Here is a 26,577-nt window from a genome sequence, read left to right as displayed (position 1 = left end):
GCAGAGGGATGGATGGTAGTGAGGATGGACTAGAGACCCTTCGGGAGGCTATGGAAAAAAAACATCGACTGTCAAAAACCATAGTTCTTCCAGCAGACGTGTTATACTCGGCTGGTGCTGCGCAGCCTGCCACAAATAAAACGCAAGATTCTGGACCACACGGGCAGCCAATCCTTTATGGTCGCTTCTCCTTCATTGGCATGTGAAAAAATCTCAGCCTCCATGAGTCTGCTCTTCCTGTACGTGGGAATTAGTCATTTCCAACACCGTGCTAATTAAGACTACCTTAAAGTAATGGAAGTAGGCAGCAACATCCTTAAATATAAATCATTTTCACCTCCGCGGGCCACATGGTATGTTGCATCTCTGTCGCTCTATCTGTATTGAAAGTGAATGTTTATAGTCTCAGTTCATCAGTTCACATTAGCCTCATGCTGAATATTTAAACACAGAACAATTTGAACACACCATGAAGGAAGACAGTGACTGCACTTTCATTTGGAACAGCAAGGGCTCATCTAATAATAATTTAGTAAATCAGCCATTTAGTGGCTCGGTTGTGCACTGCATTGTGCCAAATATTATTCAGTTCAACTGTACACTTGCAGAATTGAAATTCAGACTCCAGTCACAGGCACTGTTTTTGCTCAATGGAGAGACAAGACCCCAAATCACCCTCCCTAAAGAGCGTTCGTGTTTAGCGATTTATCATAAATACAGAGCTGGGGCAAAATAAAACTGGAGTAGGCTGTATACAATGTATTCTAATTATGCTTTTATTGTTTTAGTCTTTATGCAAAGACTATCAGTGATTCAGAACCCGCACTTGCATCAGTGAAAATACAAATAAGAAATCTTGGCGTAACCACATGGCCTGTTCGCAGAAAAGGGGAGGAGTAAGGGTTTCAGAAAAGGGTAAAGAAAAACCTGTCATCTTTAGCTTCCACACTGTGACACTGGCCACCCTCTCACCTTGATCATTCATTTATTTTGGTCATTTGAGGAAACTCTGTTAGCATTTTATCCAGGAACCAAAATGACTCAACTCCGACAAAAATACAGAAACAAAAGCCAATCATATGGTATATTTAACTCTTAGAGAAAAGCACACTTGCGCTTGAACACAAGAAGCATTTTTGTCTCTGCATTCTCTTGTCAAAAACGCAAACTATGGAATGCAGCCCCTTTTCCTCCTCTCTCCCCTGTATCTGCCAGAAACCTCACAGGCTAATTCCACAACGTGTTTTGATAATGTGCTCAAGTTAGAGGCTTGGTGGCCCCTCTACTTATGCCTCTTGTGTGGGGGGGAGTTTAGCTTTGTTCTGTGCACACCCTGAAGTTGAATATAGAACCGTGTGTGGGGGTTAGGAGTAGGCATTTTTTGGGGGAAGAAGATTGTAGCTTCATTTAAAAAGCCCATGATCCTTGCAAGAACTATAATTTTCCCTTCTTTATTTTACCTTTGACTTGTTTTTTGGTAAGTTATCCCACTCATCATTATTGTATCAGGCCCATTTTAAAGATGAGGACACTGAGGCTCAGAGAGGCCAAGCTTATGCAGCTGGTAAATGCAGGTTTTCTACCTCACCTGACTTCCTCACTGTTAGTCTGTTCAGAATCTTCCAGTGTTTTGCCAATAAGACTACATCTCAAACAGCACTCAAGGCAGGTAATGCACATTGACTCTAAGAATGCATATAATCTGCCAGAGTTCTCTGGAAAATAAGTGAAGGTTATCAATATTAGTGCTGGCTATTGCTCAGGAAAGCACTAACTACATATATCTACTGAGCCAGGTGCTAGCATTAACCCTGCTTTACAGATGAGGAAACCGAGGCATGCATTCACAATGCTAGTAAGTGCCAGAACATGGATTTGAGCCAGCTACATTGAACCCCAGAGCTAGTATCCCTAAGCACTGCCTCCTAGGATTAAGAAAAAGGAATTTTGAGGAAAAAAAGGCAATTTTGCAATCCAGTCCTAAAAAAATCCTCGAGCTTGGCCAGGGCTGGGGAGTGGAGAAAGAGGGAAATGGTAGCATGGACTGAGGTTAGCTCAGAAAGGGCTGAGCCAAGCAAAAGCGGCAGCTGGTGGTGCGGATTAAAAACATGCACATACAAACATTGGAGATAATTCTTTTTCTCTTTAGTAGCAGAGTCATTGTTGTCGGGACTTGTAATGTCAGTTACTCTATAGCTGAATTCTGGAAACTCTTTCGAGTTCTTTTTTAGCACTGAGCTCTTGATGAGGGTGACCGAGTTTATCCTACTTCACATCACACCCTGTGGGCAGGGGCATCGACTATAATTACTCATTAGTTCAGGGAGAAGTCACAGGAGGAACAAGGGGCTAACTCAGGTGTACCTCCCCACCATCCAAAACCCTCCTCTTAGACTGAAACCCTTAGAAACAGAGACACTAGGAGGTAGGTCTTCAACCTTGCTCACTATTTTCAGCCCTGAGTAACACTTCAATTAAGCATCAGAGTAATAAGAACAGCCCCAGCAGTCTCGAGGCAGTGGATTTTAATTGCAGTTATGCTCAGGACCATCTGTAAAGCCTTGGGAATTTACAGATATCATTTGTCTGGAGGTGCATATAATAACCGATGATGTTTGACAATTTAAGAAGCAAAGCAAACTATATTTTTGCCTCCCTTAGATATCCTTAAAGTACAACATAGCTCCAGCATGCATGTATCACTTATTCAAGTTTAACTATACGTAGTTGTCCAAAAATATAAATATACACGCATACATTTGTACACACACACACCAAACGCATAGACATAGACATGCACGTACATAGGTATGGCAGTAAATTTCTCTGTTTACTCAATGGTCCTTCTGCTTTCAAACTAGACATTTATTCTGCTTTGCCCTAGGGAAAGGGAATCCACACCAAAGACAAAGAGAAACAGAAGTAGTTAATTTTTGGCTTTTGTGTTTCTAAGAGCCCAGGCCTTGGTGACTTGAAAGATTTTCAAGGGTAATTTTGACTCTAGGCAGTTTTTGTTTCATGTGCTGACTTTACAACCTATCCCTGAAAAAGGCACCTCTGTCCATAGCCTTCTCTTTAAGCAGAGACTTTTATCCTGATCAGAAAGTCGATTTCCAAGGCCACTCAGCAGGACCTAACCCAGAGCGTCGGTCTTAAACCAGTACAATGAATTGGAATAAGAAGAGCCGGCCAGAGGTTACCAAGTTCAGCTCTGTACCTCCAAGCAGGTCATATTCACAAGGGTGCAGACACCATTTTTCACTGTATTTGTGGCGGGAAGCACCCCAGGCTCCCATTCACCAATTACCATGACACCATTTAGAAGAGAATGCCAGGAGACCAAAAAGAGGGGGGAAAGCCATTGTCATAACTCTTCTCAGGAATACCTGGTTTCACAATTTATACTTAACTGCTGACACTTGAAAAGTCGAACATTTTGGTAAAATGAATCAAGCTGTAATGTTTCTTTTATGAGATCCCCTTGCAGGAAGGGGAGGTTTGGCACCTTGTGGAGACCAAGCTTAGTTATCCATCATAGTAGTCAGCTGTCCTAGCCAGCTTCTCAGAGGTCACGCGATCGAACCGACAGCTCTTACAACTATATTATTGCTTACGGAACAGGAATTGGGGCACCAGATAAAAATTACCTGGTCTAATAGGCAGCGAACAATTTTCACTCAATAAAATTATAAGCCAAATCATTCATTTCATAACACTCTGGCTAATTTATTTGTTGACCTTTTATTATCCATAGCTCTTCAGTGGTATTAACTGCAACTCAGACAAAATCTCTTGTTCATTTCGCTTCCATTGATTTTTTTTTTTTCCATTGAGGCAATAACGGCTGCTTGAAAACAGCCTTTTTCTTTCCACTGTAAAAGTCAGTCATGTAAGTTAGTATGTCTTACGTTGATATAGCTGCCTTAGCTTACAACCTGCTTTAATTTCATGTGATTCTGAAGTCTTCTCTACCATGTTTGCAACAAAGGCACAGCTTCCTGGTGTCCCTCTAGCCATGTGGCATGATGGCACGTAATAATATGTTTGAGAAGGAAGAGAGCTCTCATCTAATCTGGACCTAAAATCAACTTTAAAATTAGAGAAGGTTCCCAAGCCCCCCCCACATTTTCTTTAGACTGGACTAAAATGACTCCGATGCCTGTTATACTTATAGCAGTAGGCCCTTTCAGATTATTTAATTCCTTTGTTCTGGAAATGTCTGCAGATTTTAATTGTGGCTTGACTTTTATTTTTCTTTAAAGTCTATGGGCAATGAGTATGTGCTAGAACGCTCGGTGAGCTTCAGCTGAAGCTTCTTATATAATAAAATACTATGAAGTCTTTAGAATGCAAGGTTGTAAAATATAATTGTTACACATTTGGCATTTTATGCCTCCCTAGAAATATCCACTTGCTACCTACACCTCATCTATGCTCCTCCTTTCCATTTCAATTTACTCTAAAGTGGTCCTTAGCCATAATGAGAATGCCCCTTTCAACAGAAACATGTTTAATTATATCCATGCTAAATGTAAGTGACTCTTCTCAGTCATAGGGCTTCTGAGTAAAGAGCGCTTAAAGTGTGACACTAAAGGTTTCTAATGATCTGAGGTCAGCTCTCTTTCAAGAAGTTCATATTACCAGAAAAATGAAAAATTTGAGGAATGTCTCAGAGAATTGGAAACTAAACAGTGCTCAAGTATTATTTTGGTTTGTTTTACTCCTTCCCTCCCTGCCCTCATTATATGATTTTTTAGAATGCAAAGTCTGCCATTGTGGAATTTTCCATTTGGCTGAATAAACACGAAGGACGTTGGGATATAAAACTACCCTGCACAGAAATCACCTCTCAGTACAACTAGTATTTATTGTTTTGTACATCGAGCTCTGCGGGGAATGGGCTGCAAGGAACTTCCAATCAGTTTTTCAGCTTTCGGGCGTTCCGATCAGCCGTGTCACCCAGACTTTCAGAAGGAAGCGGGGAAAGAGCTAGAACTTAAGAGGCTAGTGATCTGGGTATACTGTTCAAAATCTGGACCCTTTGGTAAACTCTGGAGCGAGGAGGCAAATGAAATTAATGCTGATTCCATTGATGTTTATTGCCTCTAAACCAGGGGTGATTATGCCACGCCACTCCATTTTATGTTGCTGAGATTTGGACCCCTTGCATCTTGAATCACCTGATAAAGCAAAGCAGATTGGTGATAAATGGGTGCCAGGCAAATGTGCAGTGACAGGAAGGTATTGTGCTTCTTTCTCAGGAATCGCCCAAGTCAACTTGACTTTATAGTTTAGCTTTTCTTCTACATACTGCAAAAACATTTCCCACTTGAGGGAGCATAAAGCCAAGTACAGATTGTCCTCCCAAATTGCTGAAGTATCCCTGAGCCTTAATTTTATGAGGGAGTCCCCAGGGTCTTCAGAATCTGATTCAGAAATTTGAAATGAATGTTGTGTTGGTAAATGGGTATCCCTCTGGCTTTATGAGCTGGTATATGTGCTCTGAATGAAGGAAAGTTCATGCCAGATCCACTGCTCATCTGGGTTTGAATTACTTAGAACATTTAATTGGGTTTATAAACGGACTCTACATTGGACAGTTAGACAACCTTCCGTTTCACCCTAGAAGGCTAGATGTGGCCAGTGAATATGAGCTTATTGCCTACACATTTGAGGGCAGACACTGAAGAGAAGATTCACATAGAAGGGGAATAATCCTCAGAGATTTTATTGTCATGAACCCAAAAGAAAGATGAATTAGCCATAGCTGCATATCAGACATGATATGCCTGGTTCTCAAGACAGTGCAAATACCTAAGTATTTCTAAGGGTCTAAGAGTACAGTTAATAAAAGGCTGATGTGCATCAAGACAAACCTCATGTTGCTAGCAGCCTCTAACTTGAGATAGTGTTTGTACCCAACATGATTCACTATGTTAATCACAAAATTAAAATATAAGCACAAGCCAGCAGGAGTAAAAGAGCAAATTCATAAAAGAAAAAAAAAAAAAAGAGGCATAAAAAACCCCCACAGTGATCAAGACTTGACCTTGGGGAATTTATATATTGGATTAAAAGGTCTGGAGCCAAACGGAACACCAAATTTAAGTCTTCTGCTTTTATAAACCAGGCCAGATATATGCCTTTGTCATTTCATCATATAAATCAAGCATGTACTTTTAAAAATCAGAAACTATCTTAGAATAAACTTTTCAACAAGAATTTCTCAAGGCCTATGGTCTGCTGGACATGGCGCTAGGGGCTTGGAGAAGGTGATCAGATATTCAGGGCCTCAAAGGGCCTACAGCCTAGCGGTGGAGAGTGAAGACGAACACTGTTGAAATCAGAGCTAAATGGCCCCACGGCGTCTGTGGCTGTGCCGTGCCGGACGGAACCGTCCGCACTGTTGTTCCGAGGAGGGAGAGAGAGCTGAAGCTGTGGTGAGGGTGGGATTCCTTCTGATGGCACAGTGCAATTCTCAGAGCACGGGCTCTGATCCCTAACACCCGAGATTCAATCCCTGCTCAGCCAGTCGTCAGCTGTGCGGACTTAGGGAAAGTTGGCTCTCCTCTCTGAGTCTTGGTTTCCTCATCTGCCAAAGCAGCACCTTAAGAGGCTCTCTGTGAAGACTGGATGAGTTCATGTTCCACTTTCAATAAGCGGCAGTTATTTTTAGCATTAACCAAACCACCATCACCACCTTCATTCCCAGGCTTTGGAGGATGGGAAGTCATCGTAAATGGGCACAGACTGAAGCCAGTATTCCAAATAAAGAAAAGGTGAAAGGAGTGAGGGACTGGAGATGGGACAGAGCCAACGTTTTGCTTCTAGGCTAGGGAGGACTAGCTAGACCGAAATAGAGAGCAGTTCTTCACATCTGTAGGGAGAGGAGATTGGATAAAGAGGGTAGGACCAGATGATGGGGAGGATCTTTTGTAATCCCTATAGAAGCCTGTACCTTAATTCTGGGAGGGTGATGTGCCTTGAAAAGTGCTGCAGAGCAATGTCAGTTTGTTGACTACTGGGGCAACAAGAAGCTCAGAACTTATTTGCTAATTGATGGGGTTGCAACATAGGAAGTAAAGGTGAATCTTCCTTCTGTATTTGTAGTCCATTCAGCATCTTTATTATAAAGGCTCTGAAACATAAGTAAAAACCCATAACAATTATGCTGGAACTGTTTCTCGGAATTGGGTTTCCCCAGTGTTTCTGTAGACTCTAAATAGCTTATCCCCTTTTCTCTTTGCAGAACTCTGTTCACATTATCATCAACCAATGGTCATAACAGGACAGGGAAAACCATTTTTTTTTTAATTATGTTATGTTAGTCACCATACAGTACATCATTAGTTTTTGATGTAGTGTTCCATGATTCATTGTTTGCGTTTAATACCCAGTGCTCCATGCAGTACGTGCCCTCCTTAGTACCCATCACCGGGCTAACCCATCCCCCCACCCCCCTCCCCTCTAAAACCAGGTTTTAACTGTGAGAGAAAATAGATCAATGAAAGTTGTTGTTTTTAAGGAATAAACATTTTTTGTTTTTAAGAGAGGAGATCCAAGGCCATGAAAAGAAAAACAGTCTGACTAAGGACGTAGATTGGAAAACAAGCATTAGTTCTATAAGGAGACTCTGGGGATTTTCAATATTTAGGATACTAGTATTTGTCTTCTTTATTCCCTACTGGGTTTTTTTTTTTTTTAATCCAAGGATAGGATTAATTATCTTAGAAGAATCTAATCTCTACCTTCATCTTTTAAACTGCAAGCAGGGGGATGTTTTAAACATTATGAAAAGAAGAGAAAATCTCTCCTGACAAATAAATGCCTTGAAAAATTGGATATTAGTACTAGTCAAGTGCTCTTTCTTTTCAGAAATATTAAAATTGCATATTAGAATGGAAGGATCCTTATACTATACTCCCTCCTAATGCCACAAAAAATAAGACTTTAGGAACAATTTCAGAGACAAAAGATTATGTGAAACATCCAGTTCTTCCCCTTATGGGAAACTTCTTCCTTTTTTTTTTTTTTTTTTAACATCCCAGGCTCAATCATTTCCTAATGTGAAATTACAGATTTTTCAAATTACCATATAAAACTGCGAAAAAATTACACTTGTGACCACAGAAGAGATAGCATACACTATCAATTTGATTTTAAAAGGCATACATCTTTTATACTACCTGTCATTTTTATAATGCCTTTTACAAATTTAATCAATACGTTTTAACATTCTATATACTTTAAGTGCAATATACAATAAATATTCAAGTTTCATCTTAAACATGCTTTAGCCTTTAAATTGTTAAAACTGCAGTGCCCTTTCAATCTACTTACATAATGTCATAAAATATACATTTCAAGGTAAATGAAGTCAGCTACTTCAATTTAGTCCCTCAAACTGGTAGTAAATGAGAGGTTAACACTATGGTGCCAAACCCATTATTGAGTAAATTTAGCACCTTGGACAGCTCTGTAAAATCTTTATTGCTTTCCTGACCTGCTCGTCATGTTCTGTCTGTGTGTTCAGTGGCTCTCAGCTCTGATTGAAAGGCAATATATTAGATCCCCAACACAAACACGCTTGGGGGCTAGTTCACTGGGAGCATAATGACATGGAGGTGAGAGCAATTTTCTGGTCACCAAAATCCAAGCACCTTGCAGGTCCGTTACACTAACTCATAGAGGACCCAGAAATTTCCTTTCTCCTTCCCATTTGCAGAAATAACTAATAGAAGCTGAATCACACTGGCAAAGCTGAACCAAATGTGGGCTGTCCCTTAAATCCCAAAGTCGATACTGCAGTGAAGGACATTTTAAAATGGGCAAGATACCATTTAAGGAAATCACTTTCAGGAAAAAAATCCAGATTCACTCTCCACAAGACTGCTGGTCTGAAGTGATGCCAGGCTAATGACCCACCTATGGCCATGTGCCTAGTGGGAAAGCATGACCCAGCTCCTTGGATGGAAGAGGGATATAACTTTAAGAAGCAAGATTCACATGTTTCATTTTCAAAGGATTAAATGGTGATTAGAACTCTGGGTATTGAATAAGCAGAAAAAGAAACAGTTGGATTGTGTCACTGGAAAACTTTATCATCAAAAATATATGAGAGTAAAATGTATAGCATGCAGTGGTTGGAATTTTTTCAGGTTTATGAAAACTTCAAAGATCTTGGAGTTTATTTTGAACTTCTCTCCTCCCTGGTTCTGTGAAATTAATGAAAATAAGCATTGCTCAGAGTCCTCAATGATAGTGTTCCAAGACTGAAATTCACAAGCGCAATTTCCAACTGCACCTCATCTTGCTTTTGACAAACAGGAGACTTGTTTTTTTCCTAAAATGAAAAGAAAGAAAAATATCTTCTCTGCCAAACCCAAACACTGTTATAAATATTTATTTGGAGAAATAAATGAACGTAGACCCAGAGAAGTCAAATCTTAGTAAATAAACTAACTTGATCCTATTTTGTTTTAATCTTTCCTAAGAGCTAGATAAAGCCATGAGGTTTTAGTGAAAGCAGCAAGGGCCGAATTTGATATGGGGGTAGGGTTTAGTGTGGCCATAACATAGTAAATTATTAACTGCTGTGGTCAGACAATACTGCAAACAAAAAGTGGTAAATAATCTTGTAGCTTGCATTAAAAAAAAGAAAGAAATTATTTCAGATGTATTGATTCAAACTCCATTGATTATATAATGCTTTACACTCCTTATATGAAAAATAACTGAACTGTTTTATAAATGGGGTCTAGCAGCTTAAGGTAAGCATAAATGTTTATTGAAACCTGAAAACCCCTCTATCTCATTTTTGAATTTAAGACATTATATATGTCATAAGTAGTTACTGCAGTATGACAACTATTTTATCTTATATTATAGAAAATTTAAAATTGAAAAATGCTAATATGTATCTAAAAGCTTGTCATTTTAAGAGTTGTTCAAGGATTTTTGAAGAGGCTATGATGACAGCAAAATGAATGTAATTATATCCCTATTTTCTGATCAGCGTCTACAGTATATGAAAATCGAACACCGCTGCTTCTCCATGCAGAAATCTATTGTGTAAAATATTTAAAGTTAAACTTCTTTTTGCAACTTTACCCATGGCAAAAAAAAATTGTAAACATATCTTCTTGCAAATCACATCTGATAATCATGCCACGCCTTTATGTTTGCTTCTCTGATAAGCCTCCATTTTACAAGCTTAACTTCCCTCTTCATCTTCCAATATAAATGAATCTGCAGACAATTAGGGCAGAATGAAGAGGAAACAACTTCTTTTGGTCGAAGAAAAAAATTACCACCACACACACTTTTGTAGAGTGCACTATTTATTAGAAATAAGCATGCAGGCTAAATGTGGAAGTCCACCTAAATGAAGAGGGAGACATTTTTTTTTCTTCAACTGGAATGAAAAGCAGAGCATATATCTGGGATGAGAATGAATGAGCAAATGGGGAAAATGACAAACAATACCGGAATAGCAAAGGATTGCTATAAAAGAAACAGACTCTGCCAGTCATGAAAATTGGTGCAGAGAGAGCTTCCGGGGGCAGGAGAATCCTTTTGTAAGAGCCTCTGACAAACAACGCATTGCCTCAGAAATGTGAGTTTACTCCATCACTCCCTTATATCCTGGCTCTGCCACACAAGGGAGATAAACAAAAGAAGTTTAATACTACATGCTTCTAGTAGCCAAAGATTGATTGGAAATCCCTCGAAAATGACCTGTCTGTTAAGGTCGTGGTTCCTGGAATAAGCAATTAAGTACTAAATAAACACATCTTAGGGATTCATAACATGCACTGAATGACATCGATTGTAGTAATCTAGTAAATGACCTCGCAATTGTATTCAGCAATAAACATATGAGTGCTTTACCGTGCCGATGGCAGACTATTGAGTGATGTATTTTATCTTGCAATACCAATGATGCTCACCTTTTGACTCAATTAAGTGTGTATGTGAACAGGGATAAATTGGTGATTTAACACCATTCTGGGGTTCCCCGAGCTACTGCCTTTAAAGCAGTGCAGTGTCCAAGTCTGGCCAGAGGGAACTGGAACGTGATCTTGTGAAAAGATAACAACAACTGGCTGTCACTCGGAGGATTGCATCTGCTTTTCTCTTGACAGGAAGTCATCCTCAAAAGGGCCGCGGATCTGGTGGAGGCGCTGTATGGGATGCCACACAACAACCAGGTGAGCCGTCCTGGGGCTCGAACCTGCGTGGGCCTCCACGTTCATTTGAAGAGCGCGGACTCCTTCTTGTGTTGAGAAATGGTGAAAAATATGAAAGCCACTTGCATGAGTTCAGTGTCATCCGGACATAACATGTCAGGCTATTCAGTTCTTCTTTCTTGTTTTGTAAATCTTTTATTACCTTTTGTATAGAATCATCTTCCTTAGGGGAAACGGGACTCCATTTAAAATGAATCTTCTGTGGGAGTGTGCTTCATAATTGAGGAAGAGAGTTACTGATGTTTTATTTTATTCCTCTCAGGTTTTCAAGCAAATTTAGGAGGAAAAGGGGGGTTTAATTTTTTCTCCTAAAACGCATAATAAGGCCTGAATATAATTGTCTGCTTCTATTCACGGAGCTACTCCGTGTATATGATTCCGATTGCTCTGGAAACTAGGAGTCTGAGCAATCATTCGCTCCCTTTTTTGTGTGTCACTTGAATCAGTGTCCAGGGGACACAGTTCCACTAATACTCGGGGACACAGGGAGTCATCTGCAAACTGCCCTTAACTTTAGCAGGGGGGATGAGCTGCAGGCTGTGTGTGTGTGTGTGTGTGTGTGTGTGTAACACCAGAGGTCCTGTGTGTTACTGGCAGCAGAGGGAAACCCCATGGCCCTGTCACATGTGGGGTAGTATGGAGGGATGGCTAAGACAATGGCCCTTCAAAGTCAGACAAACAAGGTTATGCAGCCCAGCTCTGTCCTTGAATAGGCGAGTGTCCTTAAGTGAGTGCTTCACGTCTCTCTGTGCCTCAGTTTCCCCATTTGCTATATGGGCCCGATGATGATGAGACTTGTCCTAGGTTTGCTGAGAGGTTGCGGAAGTCAAGACCCTGAGCACCTTGCCTGGCATAAAACAAACACTGGAATAGATGGTTTTCCTGGGAGTATGACTAGGGTAGCTAAGGGGCTACTGCTTTTACTTTGCAGGAAATTATTCTGAAGAGAGCAGCGGACATTGCGGAGGCCCTGTACAGCGTCCCCCGCAACCACAGCCAGCTCCCCGCCCTCACTAACACCTCGGTCCACGCGGGCATGATGGGCGTGAACTCCTTCAGCGGACAGCTGGCTGTGAACGTCTCCGAGGCGTCGCAGGCCACCAATCAGGGTCAGGAGCCTGCCCTCCTCCCTCCCCATTGCCCTGCCCCTTCCCAACCTCAGGCTTCTCCACACCACCCGCCCCCCCCCCACCGCCCCCAGACCCCACCATTTATTTGGCATGAAACCGTTTTTATTTAAAAACATTTTTTTTTCCCAATAGGGGAGATTCCTAGTTTGTGTGTATCAAATATTGCTGTAGAATTTGGGCGATAGCTATCACGACTGGCAGTGTGGTATCAGAGGCTAGAGAGGATGCACGCACTTAGCCATCTCTCCATTTGACTTTTCATCATAAACCATGAATGACAGATCGCAAAGAGGCTTGGAATTAAAGTTCTGAGGGGCCAAAGCACATCATCCTCGCCCAGGGAATAAGAACCTGTTAACTCCAGGGTACATCTCTTAGATTGGGATTTATTTCTGCTCCAAAATGATAATTTATAGGCCCTACATTGCCACTTCTCACGGCCCTGCTAAGTATTTATGATCTCCTAAGAAATGTGTGTTTTGCTCGCTTCCCATTTTAATCACAGAGCTAGCACCACCAACCCACGCACATGAATCACCCAACCCCTTCCCTCCGGGATGCAGCAACGGGGCAAGAACCAGAGACCTTCCTGTCCCCGAGCCTTCCCGGATTGCCACCCTCATCCCCGGCTTTGCCCCCACCCCTCAGGTTTCACCCGCAACTCGAGCAGCGTGTCACCACACGGGTACGTGCCGAGCACCACCCCGCAGCAGACCAACTATAACTCTGTCAGCACGAGCATGAACGGATACGGCACGGCTGCCATGTCCAATTTGGGCGGCTCCCCAACTTTCCTCAATGGCTCAGCTGCCAACTCGCCCTATGCCAGTAAGTAGACCCGTGTGTCCTGCGTTTCTGCGTGCTTTTGCTCCAAGAACTGGAGCCCACTGGAGTGGGCTTTGTGGCCCACTGTGTGGCCCACTCTACAGGTCTCTTCAGCCTGAGGGCTCCCACCCAGGTGATGCTATGAAAGGCGCCATTTGTCTCTGGCAGAAATCTCTGCCTTCCCTTGCTCACCTTCCTCATCCCAGAGTCTCCCTCGTTGTCAGAACTTTGTTAAAACCCAAAGCAGCAGTAGGATGTCATCACCAGAACCCAAGTTTCGAGTCGGAGTGGAGATGGGTTTGAGCCCTGATTCTACCAGTTACTGACTGGCGGCCCTATGCAAGTTCTCTCCTCGCCATGCCTCAGTTTGCTCATCTGTAAAATGGGGAGGGAACTAACATCCTCCCCCCATCCCATACAGTTGTTGTGAGACTTTGATAAAATAATGCATGGAATGAGCTTGTCCTGATGTCTGGCCCACAAGAGGCACAGTCAGGAAATCTAAATCATCGCGATGACGGTCTAAGACTTCAGTCTTAGACTGAACACAACAGTCTAAGACTTCACATCTCTCCCTTTAGGAATAGGACTCCTTTTTTTTTTTTTTTTAAATGCTTGGAATTTTTTCCCCTTTGTGCTTGATGTATACCAGAAAACAAACAATAGCAACAACAAAAACACTTTATTTTTTCCAAAAATCTGGCAAGATGAAAAAACACATACACAAGAAATTTTTTTTTTTTTTTGGTGCCTTGTCCTCGCCTTAAAGAAGTTTAGCTTCAAGAATTTCCAGTACAACATTTAGATTGCATCTAAAGAACCTCAGGGAACTGGCATCTTTACATATAAACTGTCCTGGGCTGTGTTTCTACAATCTCTCGATCTCCCGCTGAGGATCTGTACCTAGATAACCAAGTTTATCTTGGACAGTGTGGGTGACTCTTCCGTTTTGTGAAATGAGGCCGAACTCTTAGACATTTGTGGAATGATAGAAGATGTGTTGTTAAATGAAAGAATACTCACGTTTTTTTTTTTTTTTTTTTTTTTTAAAGAGTCTTGGCTAAAAAAACCTAAAAACCGTGCTGTCTCTGATGGTGGAAATGTGGAGTGTTCTAATCCTTTGAGAGAGGAAAGATCATTCTTGGCCTTTGAGAGAGGTTATTTCTGAAAGTAATACTTAGTGCCTTTTACTTTCTTGTTGAATTTTTATGCTCAGTGTGTGCTAAACTTTATATTTCCACTTTATCTGTTCGGAATCAGCAGCTTTTTGAGCGTTTAAAATGTCCCCAAATAATCTGCATACATTATGTCTGCCTGCATTATGTCAACGGGACCAGTTTGAGGATTTTGATTCATCGAAAGATGGTTTCTCATAGATTTATCATTTCACTGTTCTCCCATCTACTCAATCAGAAAATGTTTCAATCATGACCTGAAAATTAAAAGGTGGCATTCTTAATTAAATCAATAAACTAATTGCTATATGGTAGCAATTCAATTTAGGGGCTTGGATAGCTGTCTTCCCAAGCCCGTGCAGACACCCAGCAACTTCAGCCTGAGACTGCATCTGTCAGTCTGTGAAACTTCCAACATTTAATTTCCATTAATTGATTTCCTCAGTGCTCACAAATATAGTATTAAATTCTCAAATAGGCTCTCAGATGGGACGGTTTTATCTGCATAAATGCAAATAAAACAATAAACACAAAGCCCAGCTGATTTGAATTTTTGCCTCCATAATATTTAATTATTCATAAACCACTCATGTTGAAAAATTCCAAACAGAATAAAAAATAAAATAAGACATTGCACTGGTGAACACACTTTGTGGTGTGGTGGCTGATAACTAATAATGTTATAACAAATGGAGCGGCTTGACTATATTTCATCCTTTCCTCTGTTAACCACCCCCTCAAACTCCCCACCTCTAAATACACATAATGATCGCATTTGCCAACGAGATTAATTGCCTTCCTCAGTGAACCAGCAGGATTTCAAGTCTACGAATATTTAAAAATCAAACCTCCAGTGCAGGAGTTTTGCAATTTAAATGGGTGTTATTATTGAGCGTATTTTCACATTTACAAATCCTAAGAGATGTATAAAAATGCTGGCCTCATTAAAAGAAAAAGTACAGTGTAGAACATATTTGTGAAAACTCTGAGGATGGCAGCCCAGTGTTCCGCTCCGTCAAGCATTCAGTGCCTTTGGATTGTGTGGTGCTGAGGGCTGATTCCAAGGGGTCATTTCCCCCTGATGGCAGTTGTTGCCTAGACCCATTTGATTCCCACTTCCCTCTTTCCACAGCCAGTAGGCCAAGGGAAGGCCAGCCCCCTACACAGCAATCTAGACTCCAGTGGGCTCATGGGAAGGAGGACTTTTTCCCTGGGGATTGGTTTCTTTTGCAGGGGAGTGTAGTGGAAAAGACACTGGATTTGGGTCTGGTTCCTGGCTTCATCACATTCCAGCTCTGGCCCTTGGGCATGTCACAAAACTATTTTTTGAGTCTCAGCTTGCTCGGCTTGCTCAGATGTAAAAGGGATGTAATAGGCCCCAACTTAAGGTTGCTTTGGCAGTGACATAAGATGAAAAAGACATGAAGATTCTTGTGAATGATAAAGCAATATGTAATGTTTATTACATCATGGGAAAAAATAATACAGTAGAAGGAAGTACTTAGAATTTGAATTAAATGCTTGAAAATTACTGGGCAAGATCCATACTTTTCCCGAGGAGATGGAGGAAATAGAAGGTGAGTATATGAACATACTGGTCTTGAGTGGAGAGGACTCACTGTGTGCAAAATCTCTGTCTCCTGAAGTAACCATGAGATCATTAGTAACTAACGAAATATGAATGGCCAGGCTGAAAGGACCATGGTCAGTAGAGAATGTGCATCTACCAAACTCATGTCTCCAAGCAACTAGGTTCTCTCCCTCCATGAATTGCCAAAATTCTCCCATCATTGACAATCCACATCCCCACTACTACTACACTGTGAGTATTTACACAAAGCTCCTGTCCTACTGCTTATTAATTCACAAGCGTTCATGTACAGCTCTATGGGGATAGAAAGAATTTGTGACTTTGACTTGTAGTTCTGCATTATCCCCAAATATTGCCTGTGGCAGTCTATTTATCCACCTGGCCTCCTACCTAGCTATATCTGTGTGTGTGAAGCATTCAGGCACAGTCGTATCCTTAGGGAACTCATAGCTTCATGGGGAGAACAGGGGCACATACACACCACTATCTGCCAGTGCTTTAAGTTGGAATCCTGGCATTACCTTCAACCTACCCTTCTTCCTCACACCTCTCATTCCATCGGTGACCACACTGTCTCAGGCTGGTCTCCTCCTGTGTCTTACATTCCCAGTCCCTTTGCTAGAACCTTAGTTTAGGCCCTACCTGGAATGCTTCATTTGACACCTCCCCCATGAAGCCTTCCTTGAGTCTCTTCCCTGCCTCTGCAGAGCTGGCCACGCTCACCTTTGTCATTATTTTGTGCTACCCTATCCCTTATAAGAGCACTTTTGTTTCATGGCCTGGGATGCCCCAGTGCCTAGCACATTGCCCAGCATGTAGTAGACCCACAATAAACACATAAAAGATCAACACCAACAAAAGGTAGCATGTGCCAAGTACCAAGTGATGAAAGCAGCTAAGATCCCAAGAGTTCAGGGAAGGCTCGTGCTGGAAGGGTGGCCTGAGCAGGGTGGCTGGGTGAAGGGCAGAGCTGAGCTGTGTAATCTCACATGCCAGGAGAGGTGCTGATTTCTCCTTTCCCATTGTCCCACCCAGTTGTGCCATCCAGCCCCACCATGGCCTCCTCCACAAGCCTCCCCTCCAACTGCAGCAGTTCCTCGGGCATCTTCTCCTTCTCACCAGCCAACATGGTCTCAGCCGTGAAACAGAAGAGTGCTTTCGCGCCAGTTGTCAGACCCCAGACCTCCCCGCCTCCCACCTGCACCAGCACCAATGGGAACAGCCTGCAAGGTAAGCCCCACCCAGGCCAACAGGATGCCCTGACTTCACCCTCCCAGGGCCTGAAGCAGATGCGTCACTGGTGCGAGGGATCAGCCTTGGGCTGGCCTGCTTCTCTCTGCCCTCCTTTTGTTTGTTCCTTTGTGTTCACTCTCCTTGGCCCTGGCCCCTGGCCCCACACATCCCTTCTCTGCTGGAGTTGCCTGAGCTGTCCTCTTTCCAACTCCAGCAGTTGTGCTCAGGCCTGGGATTTGCTTAAGAATACTATTTCCACTTACTAATATCAGCATTTCTCTTTTCTCCTCTTTCATTCCCTGTGGTCGCCATAATCAGACCAGTCTTTTGTGGACTCTAGCAAGTTCTCCACTGCAGGGTCTCTCCCGGGACTGGCCTTCTCCTGAAGTAGGTCACTCAACCTTCCCTTCCTGTTGCCTGTGTCAGAGTGAACGTGTGTGGGGCTGATCATGGGGAGTGCATGAGCCATGGCCTGACCAGAGCCCCGAGGTTAGAGCACTGTAGACCAAAGGCCCAAGACTGACTGCTGGGGACCAGAAACCCCAAATTGTTACTAGAGTATTCTGGTTCATATTAAAATTGTTCCATTTTGGTCTCCATCATGGAGTATGGAAAATAAGAGTCACCAAGAATTGAGGTGACCTCTCTACTCATTGAGGAAGAAGAACCCCACCCTTTTAAAATGGGGCTGCCGCATCTCACATTTTTCTCATGTGCTGGCACTGTTGACCCGCACAAGCTCGTTCATCCCTCACGGCAGGATTGTGTGCTGGGCATTTGAAGCCCCTACTGTACAGATGAGAAAACTCAAGGTTAGGGAGGTTATGAAATCGTTTGACTTCCAGCAGTAGTGTGTGTGGCAGAAGCTGGCTTCAAATTCAGGCTCAAAAATTCATCTCTCCTCTTTCCATCTCCCAAGCACTGTATTACTCAGAGGGGGTAAAAAGGATGCACCCAGGATGCCTAAGGCAGCTGGCAGGGAAATAATATCAATAAAATAATCAGCTACCATTTATTTAGCACGGAACCATGTGTCAGGCGCTGTGCTCAGCGTTGAGCACGCTTTATCTTATTTGATCCTCACAACTTCCTGGTGAAATATGAGGATATTATGATCTCCATTGTACAGATGATAAAGCTGAAGCTCAAGGAGAGTAAATACCTGCCTATAGGCATAGCGCATAAATGGTAGAGATGAATGTAAACCCCACAGGATCTGTGCCCCTAACCCCTGGACTACACAGCTCCCCATAGTGCCTTCCCTCAGTGGTCGTCATGCCACCTTCACTGATGGAGGTCAGCCACGGGGGGCGGGAGGGGTCAGGAGGGTGGCATACCCATCTGGCATCTCTCAGCCCTGTCTCTTATGTATATGTATATTATGTATTGTATGTTATGTGTATGTATATTATTTATGTTATTTATACAGAGTACATATGTACTCTGTACTGGATGCTTTACGTGGACGTAATCTTGTATTGATTCTTCCAAAGACCCTATGAAATCAGTACTATTCCCTTTACATAGATGGGTAAATTCAGGCCCAGTTTGCTCAAGGTCACACAGCTAATACTGATAAAGCCAAAATTGAACCCAAACTGTGTGATTCCAGAACTTGAGCTCCTAATCACTGTGACTTCTGACTCCAGACAGGCTCTGCTAAACATTCCTCAGAAACCTGCTGGCAAATCTGCCCAGCACAGCCGGAGTCATGCCCGGAATAACATGCTCGTGGCCCTCCCTTGAACTGAATTGGCAAAGCCATCTTAGAGGGCAGAGGAAAATAATCTGAATTACATTTCAGGCAACATTATTCACAGTGGGTCATGCCCACCTCCACACAGGGGAGCCACCCATTCATACACATCTGAGTCTTTTTCCGCTGAAAATAATGCTTTGTCACCCTCAGTACACTTCCGGCTGGCAAACTAAGGATATAATGCGTAAGTGCATATAACTTACGATGGGTTTAACTAAGGGTAACACCTATGGAAACGGAAATCTGCCATTCTTGAGCTGCCTATCACAACCCACATTAAAACATAGATTTGATATGAAAATAAGATAGAATGGGGTTTGTAAGCAGCAGCTGAGAGGTGGTGCTTGAGAAGCAAAGGCCTGCAGCTCTTGGGAGGTCAGCAGCTGGATCCCTGGCCCACAGCGACCGAAGCAGACCACCCTTCTGCCAGGCCCAGGGTCTCTGCCTGCATGTGACCCAAGGAGAGAGCAGGAAGGGACTGAAAATAGGGACTCGGCCCAGACGGTAGAATGTCCTGGATTTAGGGAACATCTGGGGTGTGTGTGTGCGTGTGTGCGCACGTGTGCAGGCGCTCTTAAGTAATAATGAAATGGCTTCAAGACAGGGACTCATACAAAATGTGTTCATTTGTCACCCAGGGCATTTCTAACACAAGCCTGCACAGGTTCCAAAAGTACAGAGGCTGTTCCCCCCTGTTCTGATTAGCAGCTGAATCGCCACCTCTCCATCACATTTCTCACACACAGCTGCACAGTGGGGAGGGTTCAAGGTGAAATTCAGGGACACACTTGGTGCTGGATTTGCTATTGTGGACGACATCGTCCTTGCCTTCTGTTTGAGCATGTGTCCAGAAGATTCCTTCTGCTAGTTTTTGTTTTTCCAATACCATCATGTACCAAACAGCTCCTGAGGGGTGGCAGGCGAGGAGGTATGAGTAGAGAAATTAAAGTCGAATTAACTGACACCATTTTTCTTGAAGCCATCCTGTCCGTCTTCCTGCCACCCTCACGAGGCAGGGCCCACACACCTGGGACCGCACCTTGGCGCTCTGTACACCATCACTGCTGCCCAGGGTGCGTCATACCATTGCTTCTGGGGAGCTCCTGCCTGAGGCTTTGGGGTCTCCCCTGAAGAAAGGGACATTGGGACGATGGGCTTCTAGACCTGCAACTAAAGAATGACCTCATTGTTAGTTTTCTAGACTCTGCTTATCTATGGAGAAAGGACGTGGGCGGGTTATAGAATGGCGGGGTGGCTGGGCGGGGGGACCTCTGCAGTGTTACCGTCCTTCTTCTCCTTTTCGTTGTTACAGTGATTTCATTTGGACCCACCTAGTTCAGAACTGTGATCATTAGGACCGGGCAAGTGACAAAGGAAGAGTTGGTTAAGCAAATGGACTGTATAAATAAGATCAGAGGTGACACATTTAGGCTATTTGAGGGTTTTAAAGACCTGTGTACTTCCAACTGCCACTCTACGAATTGTATATCATCCTGGGTTTTTTTTTAGCCAGCTCCTTAAAGACCTTTTCCCCAGCAGCCCCATCTTGGCCCCCTCTAGTGACTGCATGTATGTTTATTCCCCAATGAACACGCATTGCAATCTCACATGATGGTGATGACGATGGTCACAGCTACTAACATGGGAGGGCTTGTTCCCAGCCAGGCTTCTACATTATCTCATTCCCAACCGCCCTTGATGTAGGCTGTTTGTTGTCCCCATTCTACAGATGCAGAAACTGAGCCTTAGAGCCAAGATGGCTCATCCAGAGTTACACAGCTAACAAACTGGGAGAGCCTGGGGTTAAAACCCTAGCAGACTGATAGTAAGCCCCTATGCTCTATGGTCATACTATTGTGAAGCCACTGGGTTAGGCCCAGGTGGACTACAAAATCCTGGCCTTCAAATCTTTCCCTGTATTAAAGGAAACACAACACCCCAGTAAAGCAGACAGATCTGTCTAGGAGAGGCTGGGTGCCCACCTGTAGAAGTTCAGAGGAGGGAAAGATCAGGGAGAATTCAGAATAGTCTCCTGGAGAAGGCTGCCATTGAACTGGACCTTGCATGAAGGGCAAGGAGGATTCAGGCAGAGGGAGATGGGGAGGGGGCATTTGAAGCAGGGGATTAAAGATAACTGGAGCCAAAGAGTAATGTGCAGTAACCAGCAAGCCACTTGGCATCCTGGAGCATGGAGGTCCAGGAAGTGGGGATGAGGTTGAACAAGGAAGTCCTTACGTGGAAGTCATAAATTCCATTCTTTCCATATATTTTATAATTCACAATTTCTCCTGCGGTGCCACCTGGCTTTCTCTCCCAGGTAGATAAAACCTTGGACAAATTACCATATGTCTGAGAAATTTTTTTAGGATAAAGCAACTCTTGTCTCAGCACTTCTGGAGTCTCACAAGATATGCTGTTAAAAAAATCTAAATTTTGTGGTTAAACAAATCTAGAAAGTGGGGTGCTTACTGAATCCCAGTCTTGGAGAGCAACAATGCACCTAAGTTTATTAAAAGCTCTGAGACAGACATCCTGCAGTTAAATAAAAAAAAAAGAGTATTCCATTTAGTTCTCTAAATTTATTTGCCCAGAGAACCCTTTTCTGAGTGTTAAAACCAATTAACATCCCATGAAAAACTTTGGAAAATGTGGCTGTATTTTGGATTTAAAGAGAAAATGCAGAGACGTCTTCTTCCATTCCCATCCAGGTGAAGTCATTGATAAATCCTGATCCTGACTACTCCCCAGGTGTGTCTATTTTCATAGGTCAAAGACTTGAGTGACCCACTCTGCTCAGCCATTGTCCTGGAGACGTCCTCCCCCTTCTCCAAAGGCTTATGGCCCCTAGAGCATGGATTCTATGCAATTTCAGGCCTCAGAGGACTTCATTAATCAAGAGAGAGGCAGCCCCAAGGAGGCTGTCAGCATGCCCCACAGTGTAGTGATTTTAAACCCTAACCATGTCCTGGACAGTCCCTGCAATGAAAAATTAAAAACAAAAGACCAGAGTGATTTCACAGAAATTGTACACACACACTGATTTTTTTTTTTTTTTCTTTCCTCACCTTGTTGGAGCTCAGGCTGGCTGGCCCCACCTGACTCTAGATATCATGTAGTCCAGCGGTGATCTCGTGGAATTGTCTTTTGCTCTGGGCACATGCTCAATTTGTGCAAGATTCCCCCCCCCCCCCCGTTCTGGTCCCGATTAGCTCATAATTCTTACACATATGGTGGTTCGAGGAAGACCACATTCCACTCTCTCACTCCAAACTCTCCCAGCTCTGCAAAACTTTTCATTTTGTCTTTGTTCTTATCAAAATGTGAAAACCATAATGCAAAATGCATGGCCTTTCAGACCAATAGTTTTCCGACCTTCTGTCAGAGAACGTGATCACCCAGCTGCCGGGGAAAATGGCAGAACCACCTCGGTCTTATGATGTCTTGTGATGTTTGGCATGTGTTGCTGAGAGTGTTGTGTCCTCATGGAAATCTTCATGGCCCCCACTTGGGCAAGTCAGTGTGCCAGCGGCATTTCTGGAACATTCCAAGCCTTAAACACCCATCCCTCTCACCCACATAAGTAATCCTGAGGATTGCAGCACAGATACAAGAAAAACAGCTCCTAAAAACCCAGGAGCTTCCCTGCAATCATGCAGTGGGATTACTTTATAAAAAGGCCTCTTTAGAGGTATAGCAACTCAGAGGCTGCAAACAGAGATCTTTTCCTAAAATTGATCTATCAGTAAGTGTTCTGCGTCTGGAGCTTAGGAGATTACCGATGAGACTTAAGGAGCTGTGACCCTGATATTATAATCAGGGTTCGGGGTGTAGGTACAAACGAGACTCCATGGTTTCCCTTAGACTCTAAGAGAAGTCTGAGGACCAACAAGGGCAAGGTTAGGAAAGTGTGGGCAGACCAAAGCCACCCCCTAGGTACCCTCAGATATGTCTGTTGGCTTGTTTTTAATTTTAATTATTTGCTACGAGGTATAAACTGGGCTCTTTTGTATTTTAAAAAATTCACATCTCCATCTTCTCTTGCAAGAGTTCAGAAGATCTGGTGGTTGAGCAGGATATCTGTGCAGTAACTGTGGGGAGCCCACTCTAGAGAAGGCCTGCCATGCCCCTGGCAGAGTCCCTCCACCCCTATTAGTGCACTTTGCTCACTTCTGTTCCCAGCCTGGGCTCTCGGGGCGCTGGAGTTTGTGACCCCTATATTCCAGATTAAGAAGCACTGTTAGCTATGGACGGGCACACCAGTTAGCTTTGCTTTGTAACTTCTAATGGGGCCCTAGTGGAGGTTTAATCTAATTAATCTAGCACATTATTCAGGTACAAAACACGGCTAGATTTTTTTTTCCTCTGGCCGTTCAGAATTAAGAAAACAACCCTGATGTTTTCAGGGTCCAATTACTAAATGTTGGCTGGTCCCACTGACCAAATTAGCAGGAAGTTTGTCAGTTCTCTGCTTTGCACCCCGTCGACGCTGCCTGAGCCGCCTGGCTGTACTGTATGGGCTGCCCTTTAATGCCAGGCGCACAAAGTGGATTTGGGTGGAGAGCAAAACTAGGACTTGGTTCTCTTGCTAGAGGTTTAGAACCCCCACAGAAAGGCCTGTCTTTAATAAGGGTGCCTGGACCCACCTCCAGCCTAGATGAAAGATCCTTAGGGAGGCAGAGCCATGCTGAGCTGTCACCGTGCAGAGACCCCCCGCCCCCTTGCCTTTGGAGCTGCAGCATCTTGAATTCTCATGTTAAGGCTTGGGTTAAAAATCTGAGCTCCCTGTTTCCGTCAGATCTAGGGCTCACTTGAATCTTAGGGGGACTGCTTTTCCAACTGATCCCGAATCTTTGGGAGTTTAAGTTGGTCTGCATTTGGCAAGAGACACTTCCTGTTTCTAAGAAAAATGGCTTATGAGGGCTTACGAAAAAGACTCCAGGAGCTTTTGGACTGAAAAACGGCTCTTGCAAAACAACATTTGGATGATTTACGTGTACATGAATCAGAAACATGTGGATTAAATTTCCCTGTGAATACAGATGGGTTTAAAAATTAACGGAAAAAGTGTTTGGCAAAATACATTTTTTAATTGAATTTAAAATGTCGGGGGTGGGGGAGGGGAAACAGGAGGGGTGCAGAGGCTGCAGGGCTTTAGAGCCTCACCTAGCCGCCCTGTGTCTGCAGCAGGATTTGTGGTAGTTGGGGTTCGCATAAAAACAGGCACATTTTTCCGGACATGAGAGTTGGGATACGAAGAGCACCACTTCCTAGTATCAGTCATCGCTGACAAGAACATCAATTTAAAGTTAGAATTGCCAACGAGAAGAAAGCAATGACTTTCTCTCTCCTCTTTGGAAGCAAAGATGGCTGCCTCTTGCTTCTAATGGACGCATCGCTCTTCCCCCAACATATTTCAAAGTTGCCATACTGCTTTAACTTTCTTACAGACGTCCTTCCATTGCTCATGCTCATCATGTGAAGTATGCTGTACGAGGTGGTGCCTATTTGATATAAGAGGAAGCACAGCCCAGAGAAGTCAAACCATTAGCATGAGGTCACACAGCTAGTTTAGCAGCAGAAGGGATGGATTAAAAGTAACAGCAGCTAACCTCTATGAGGTCTTTACTAGGAGCTGACTCTGGGCCAAGCACTTCACATGTTATTTTATTTAAATCTCCAACAACCCTAAAAATGTCACTGCCCTTACAAATACCCTTAACTACATTTTCTAGCTGAGGAGGCAGAGGTTCAAGGAAACAAGTAACTACCTTGCGGGCAGGGGTGGAGGAGGAAGGGCATCCTACTCAGAAAGCAGGAGAGCCAGAGGTGGAAGGCTGGCCTAGCGGATTCCCTGCTTTTCTAAATACCGCTGTGTGCGACCTGCTAACTCGGAACACTTTGAAAGAGTTTTTTGATTACCCCAGGACCTTACCCCAGCTTTCCTAGGCTATAATTTTCTAGGAACGTGGTCAGACCATTCCGGAGCCTTGAGTGAAGCCGTAGTATAGGAGACATGCTGTAGTTTCATGCAAACCTGCCTTGCCCTCCTCCGCCGTGCTCTTCTCCCAGCTTCATCTGCCCCGGGAACAAGGCCCTCGGTGGCTGGCACCTCCTTTTCCCAGGCACGGACGACTGAAATGAAGGCATTCAGCTTGTGCTCTAGCGCCTTGTCTTCGTGCACGCACAGAGCACAGAGCGTGGGCTTTTTGTAGAACTTGCTGGCAGTTGGGATGAACTGGGTTTTTTTTTTTTGTTGTTGTTGTTGTTGTTTTTAATTTTATATTATGGAAGTGAAGGGGAGGGGGGAAAAAGAGTGACAAATTGAAAATTTTCACTATTTTGCAAGGTTTGGGGCCGCAACTTTCCCAGCAGTATTCAAACTATGCAACTTTCCAGCTACGTTTCAAAATTGAAATCAGACTTGGAGGATGTTTAGCCTCTTCTGTTCTGTTAAAGACACATACACAGGCTGGTATATTACCATTCTTAATAAAGTACATGTATATTTTATAACAAACCCTCGTTCCAGGGAAGATGAGAGCACATTTGTGACTAATATTCAACCAACATAGTGGTGTGTGGGTGTTTTTTCCCATTTTTTTTTCCCCCTCAGTGAGAAATTTGGATGCAAAACCACTGACTTTTGTCTTCTCTTTCCACAGCGATATCTGGCATGATTGTTCCTCCCATGTGAAAGAATTGCCTTGAAGAATTTTATTAATGAAGAGGTTGGATTCTGCTACAGAGAGTAATCTGATACAAGTCCCCGAGTGGAACTTTTAACTCAGGCCTTTTTAAGAGGAATCACGATAACTGCAGATTTTTAAACAAACAATATCACCGACCTTGCAAATACTGAAATTGGAAGGGATCTGCAAGTGCAGAGTGTTGGTTAAAAGTTGTACCTCCCAAGTATTTGGGGGATATATTTATTCTGTGTTGATAAAAGCAAATCCACTTTTTCTTTTTCTTTCTTTTCTTTTTTTTTAAGCTTAACTCTGCAATCATTTGTCTTTTATAAACCGTAAAGCTGTATACAAGGGACACTATAAATAAGACTCCATGTTTTAATTTATGATGTTTTTAAAGCTGTGTAAAGGGAGAATGAAGTGGTGATATTTACAAAAAAGTCAAAAAAGAAAAAAAAAGAAAAAAAGAAAAAAAAAGCTTGTATGGGACAGAATAGGAATGCCAGTTAGATTTTTTAGAAAACTAAGGGTCGGCTTTTGCGCCTTAAAGCATATCAAATGGTAGTTAGCTCAGACAGTGCATTTTCAATATCTAACTTAACATGCCATCCCTTAGCAGTGCAAGCTTATTTATCTCTTTTGTATTGTTGTCTTAAGTAACTGTGTAAATAAATGCAGCCTGGAAAGTTAAAAAGTGGTGTAAGTGATCACACTTTTCCCTTCTACTCAAAAATCCAGTGCCTCTAGACAGATTGTTAAAACTGCATATTTAAACCTGATATCATTCTCTCTTTCACTTGTGTCAACTTCTTCTGAAGCCGATGGCCTCTCGAGAGCTTGATGGCAAACATACTGTGTGAGAATCTCCTATGAGACTTCATGGAACAGGGTCCAGGCACAGAATTCCACATTATGCTCTCCAGTTA

General features: G+C 43.1%; 1 protein-coding gene across 6 annotated transcripts in view; it reads left to right on the top strand.

The window, feature by feature from the left end:
- Positions 1–26,093, top strand: part of EBF1 (EBF transcription factor 1) — a 390,537-nt gene extending 364,444 nt beyond the window's left edge. For 3 of the 6 annotated variants that reach the window (XM_032403630.1, XM_032403629.1, XM_032403628.1), the window contains exons 12-16: positions 11,145–11,210; positions 12,181–12,358; positions 13,028–13,207; positions 17,006–17,200; positions 25,625–26,093. In XM_032403630.1, the coding sequence (XP_032259521.1) occupies positions 11,145–11,210; positions 12,181–12,358; positions 13,028–13,207; positions 17,006–17,200; positions 25,625–25,656 (651 nt within the window). In that variant the 3' untranslated portion in view covers positions 25,657–26,093. Of the gene's footprint in view, positions 1–11,144; positions 11,211–12,180; positions 12,359–13,027; positions 13,208–17,005; positions 17,201–17,521; positions 17,673–25,624 lie in introns of those variants that run through there. The other 3 variants (XM_032403633.1, XM_032403632.1, XM_032403631.1) reach the window with 1 other exon arrangement.
- The last annotated feature ends 484 nt before the right edge of the window (positions 26,094–26,577 follow it).

This window comes from Phoca vitulina, unplaced genomic scaffold (assembly GCF_004348235.1).
Source record: "Phoca vitulina isolate PV1807 unplaced genomic scaffold, GSC_HSeal_1.0 scaffold6, whole genome shotgun sequence".
In the NCBI taxonomy this organism is placed as follows: Eukaryota; Metazoa; Chordata; class Mammalia; order Carnivora; family Phocidae; genus Phoca; species Phoca vitulina.
The sequence above is the reverse complement of the archived record's forward strand: the minus strand, read 5'-3'. Positions and strand labels throughout refer to the sequence as shown.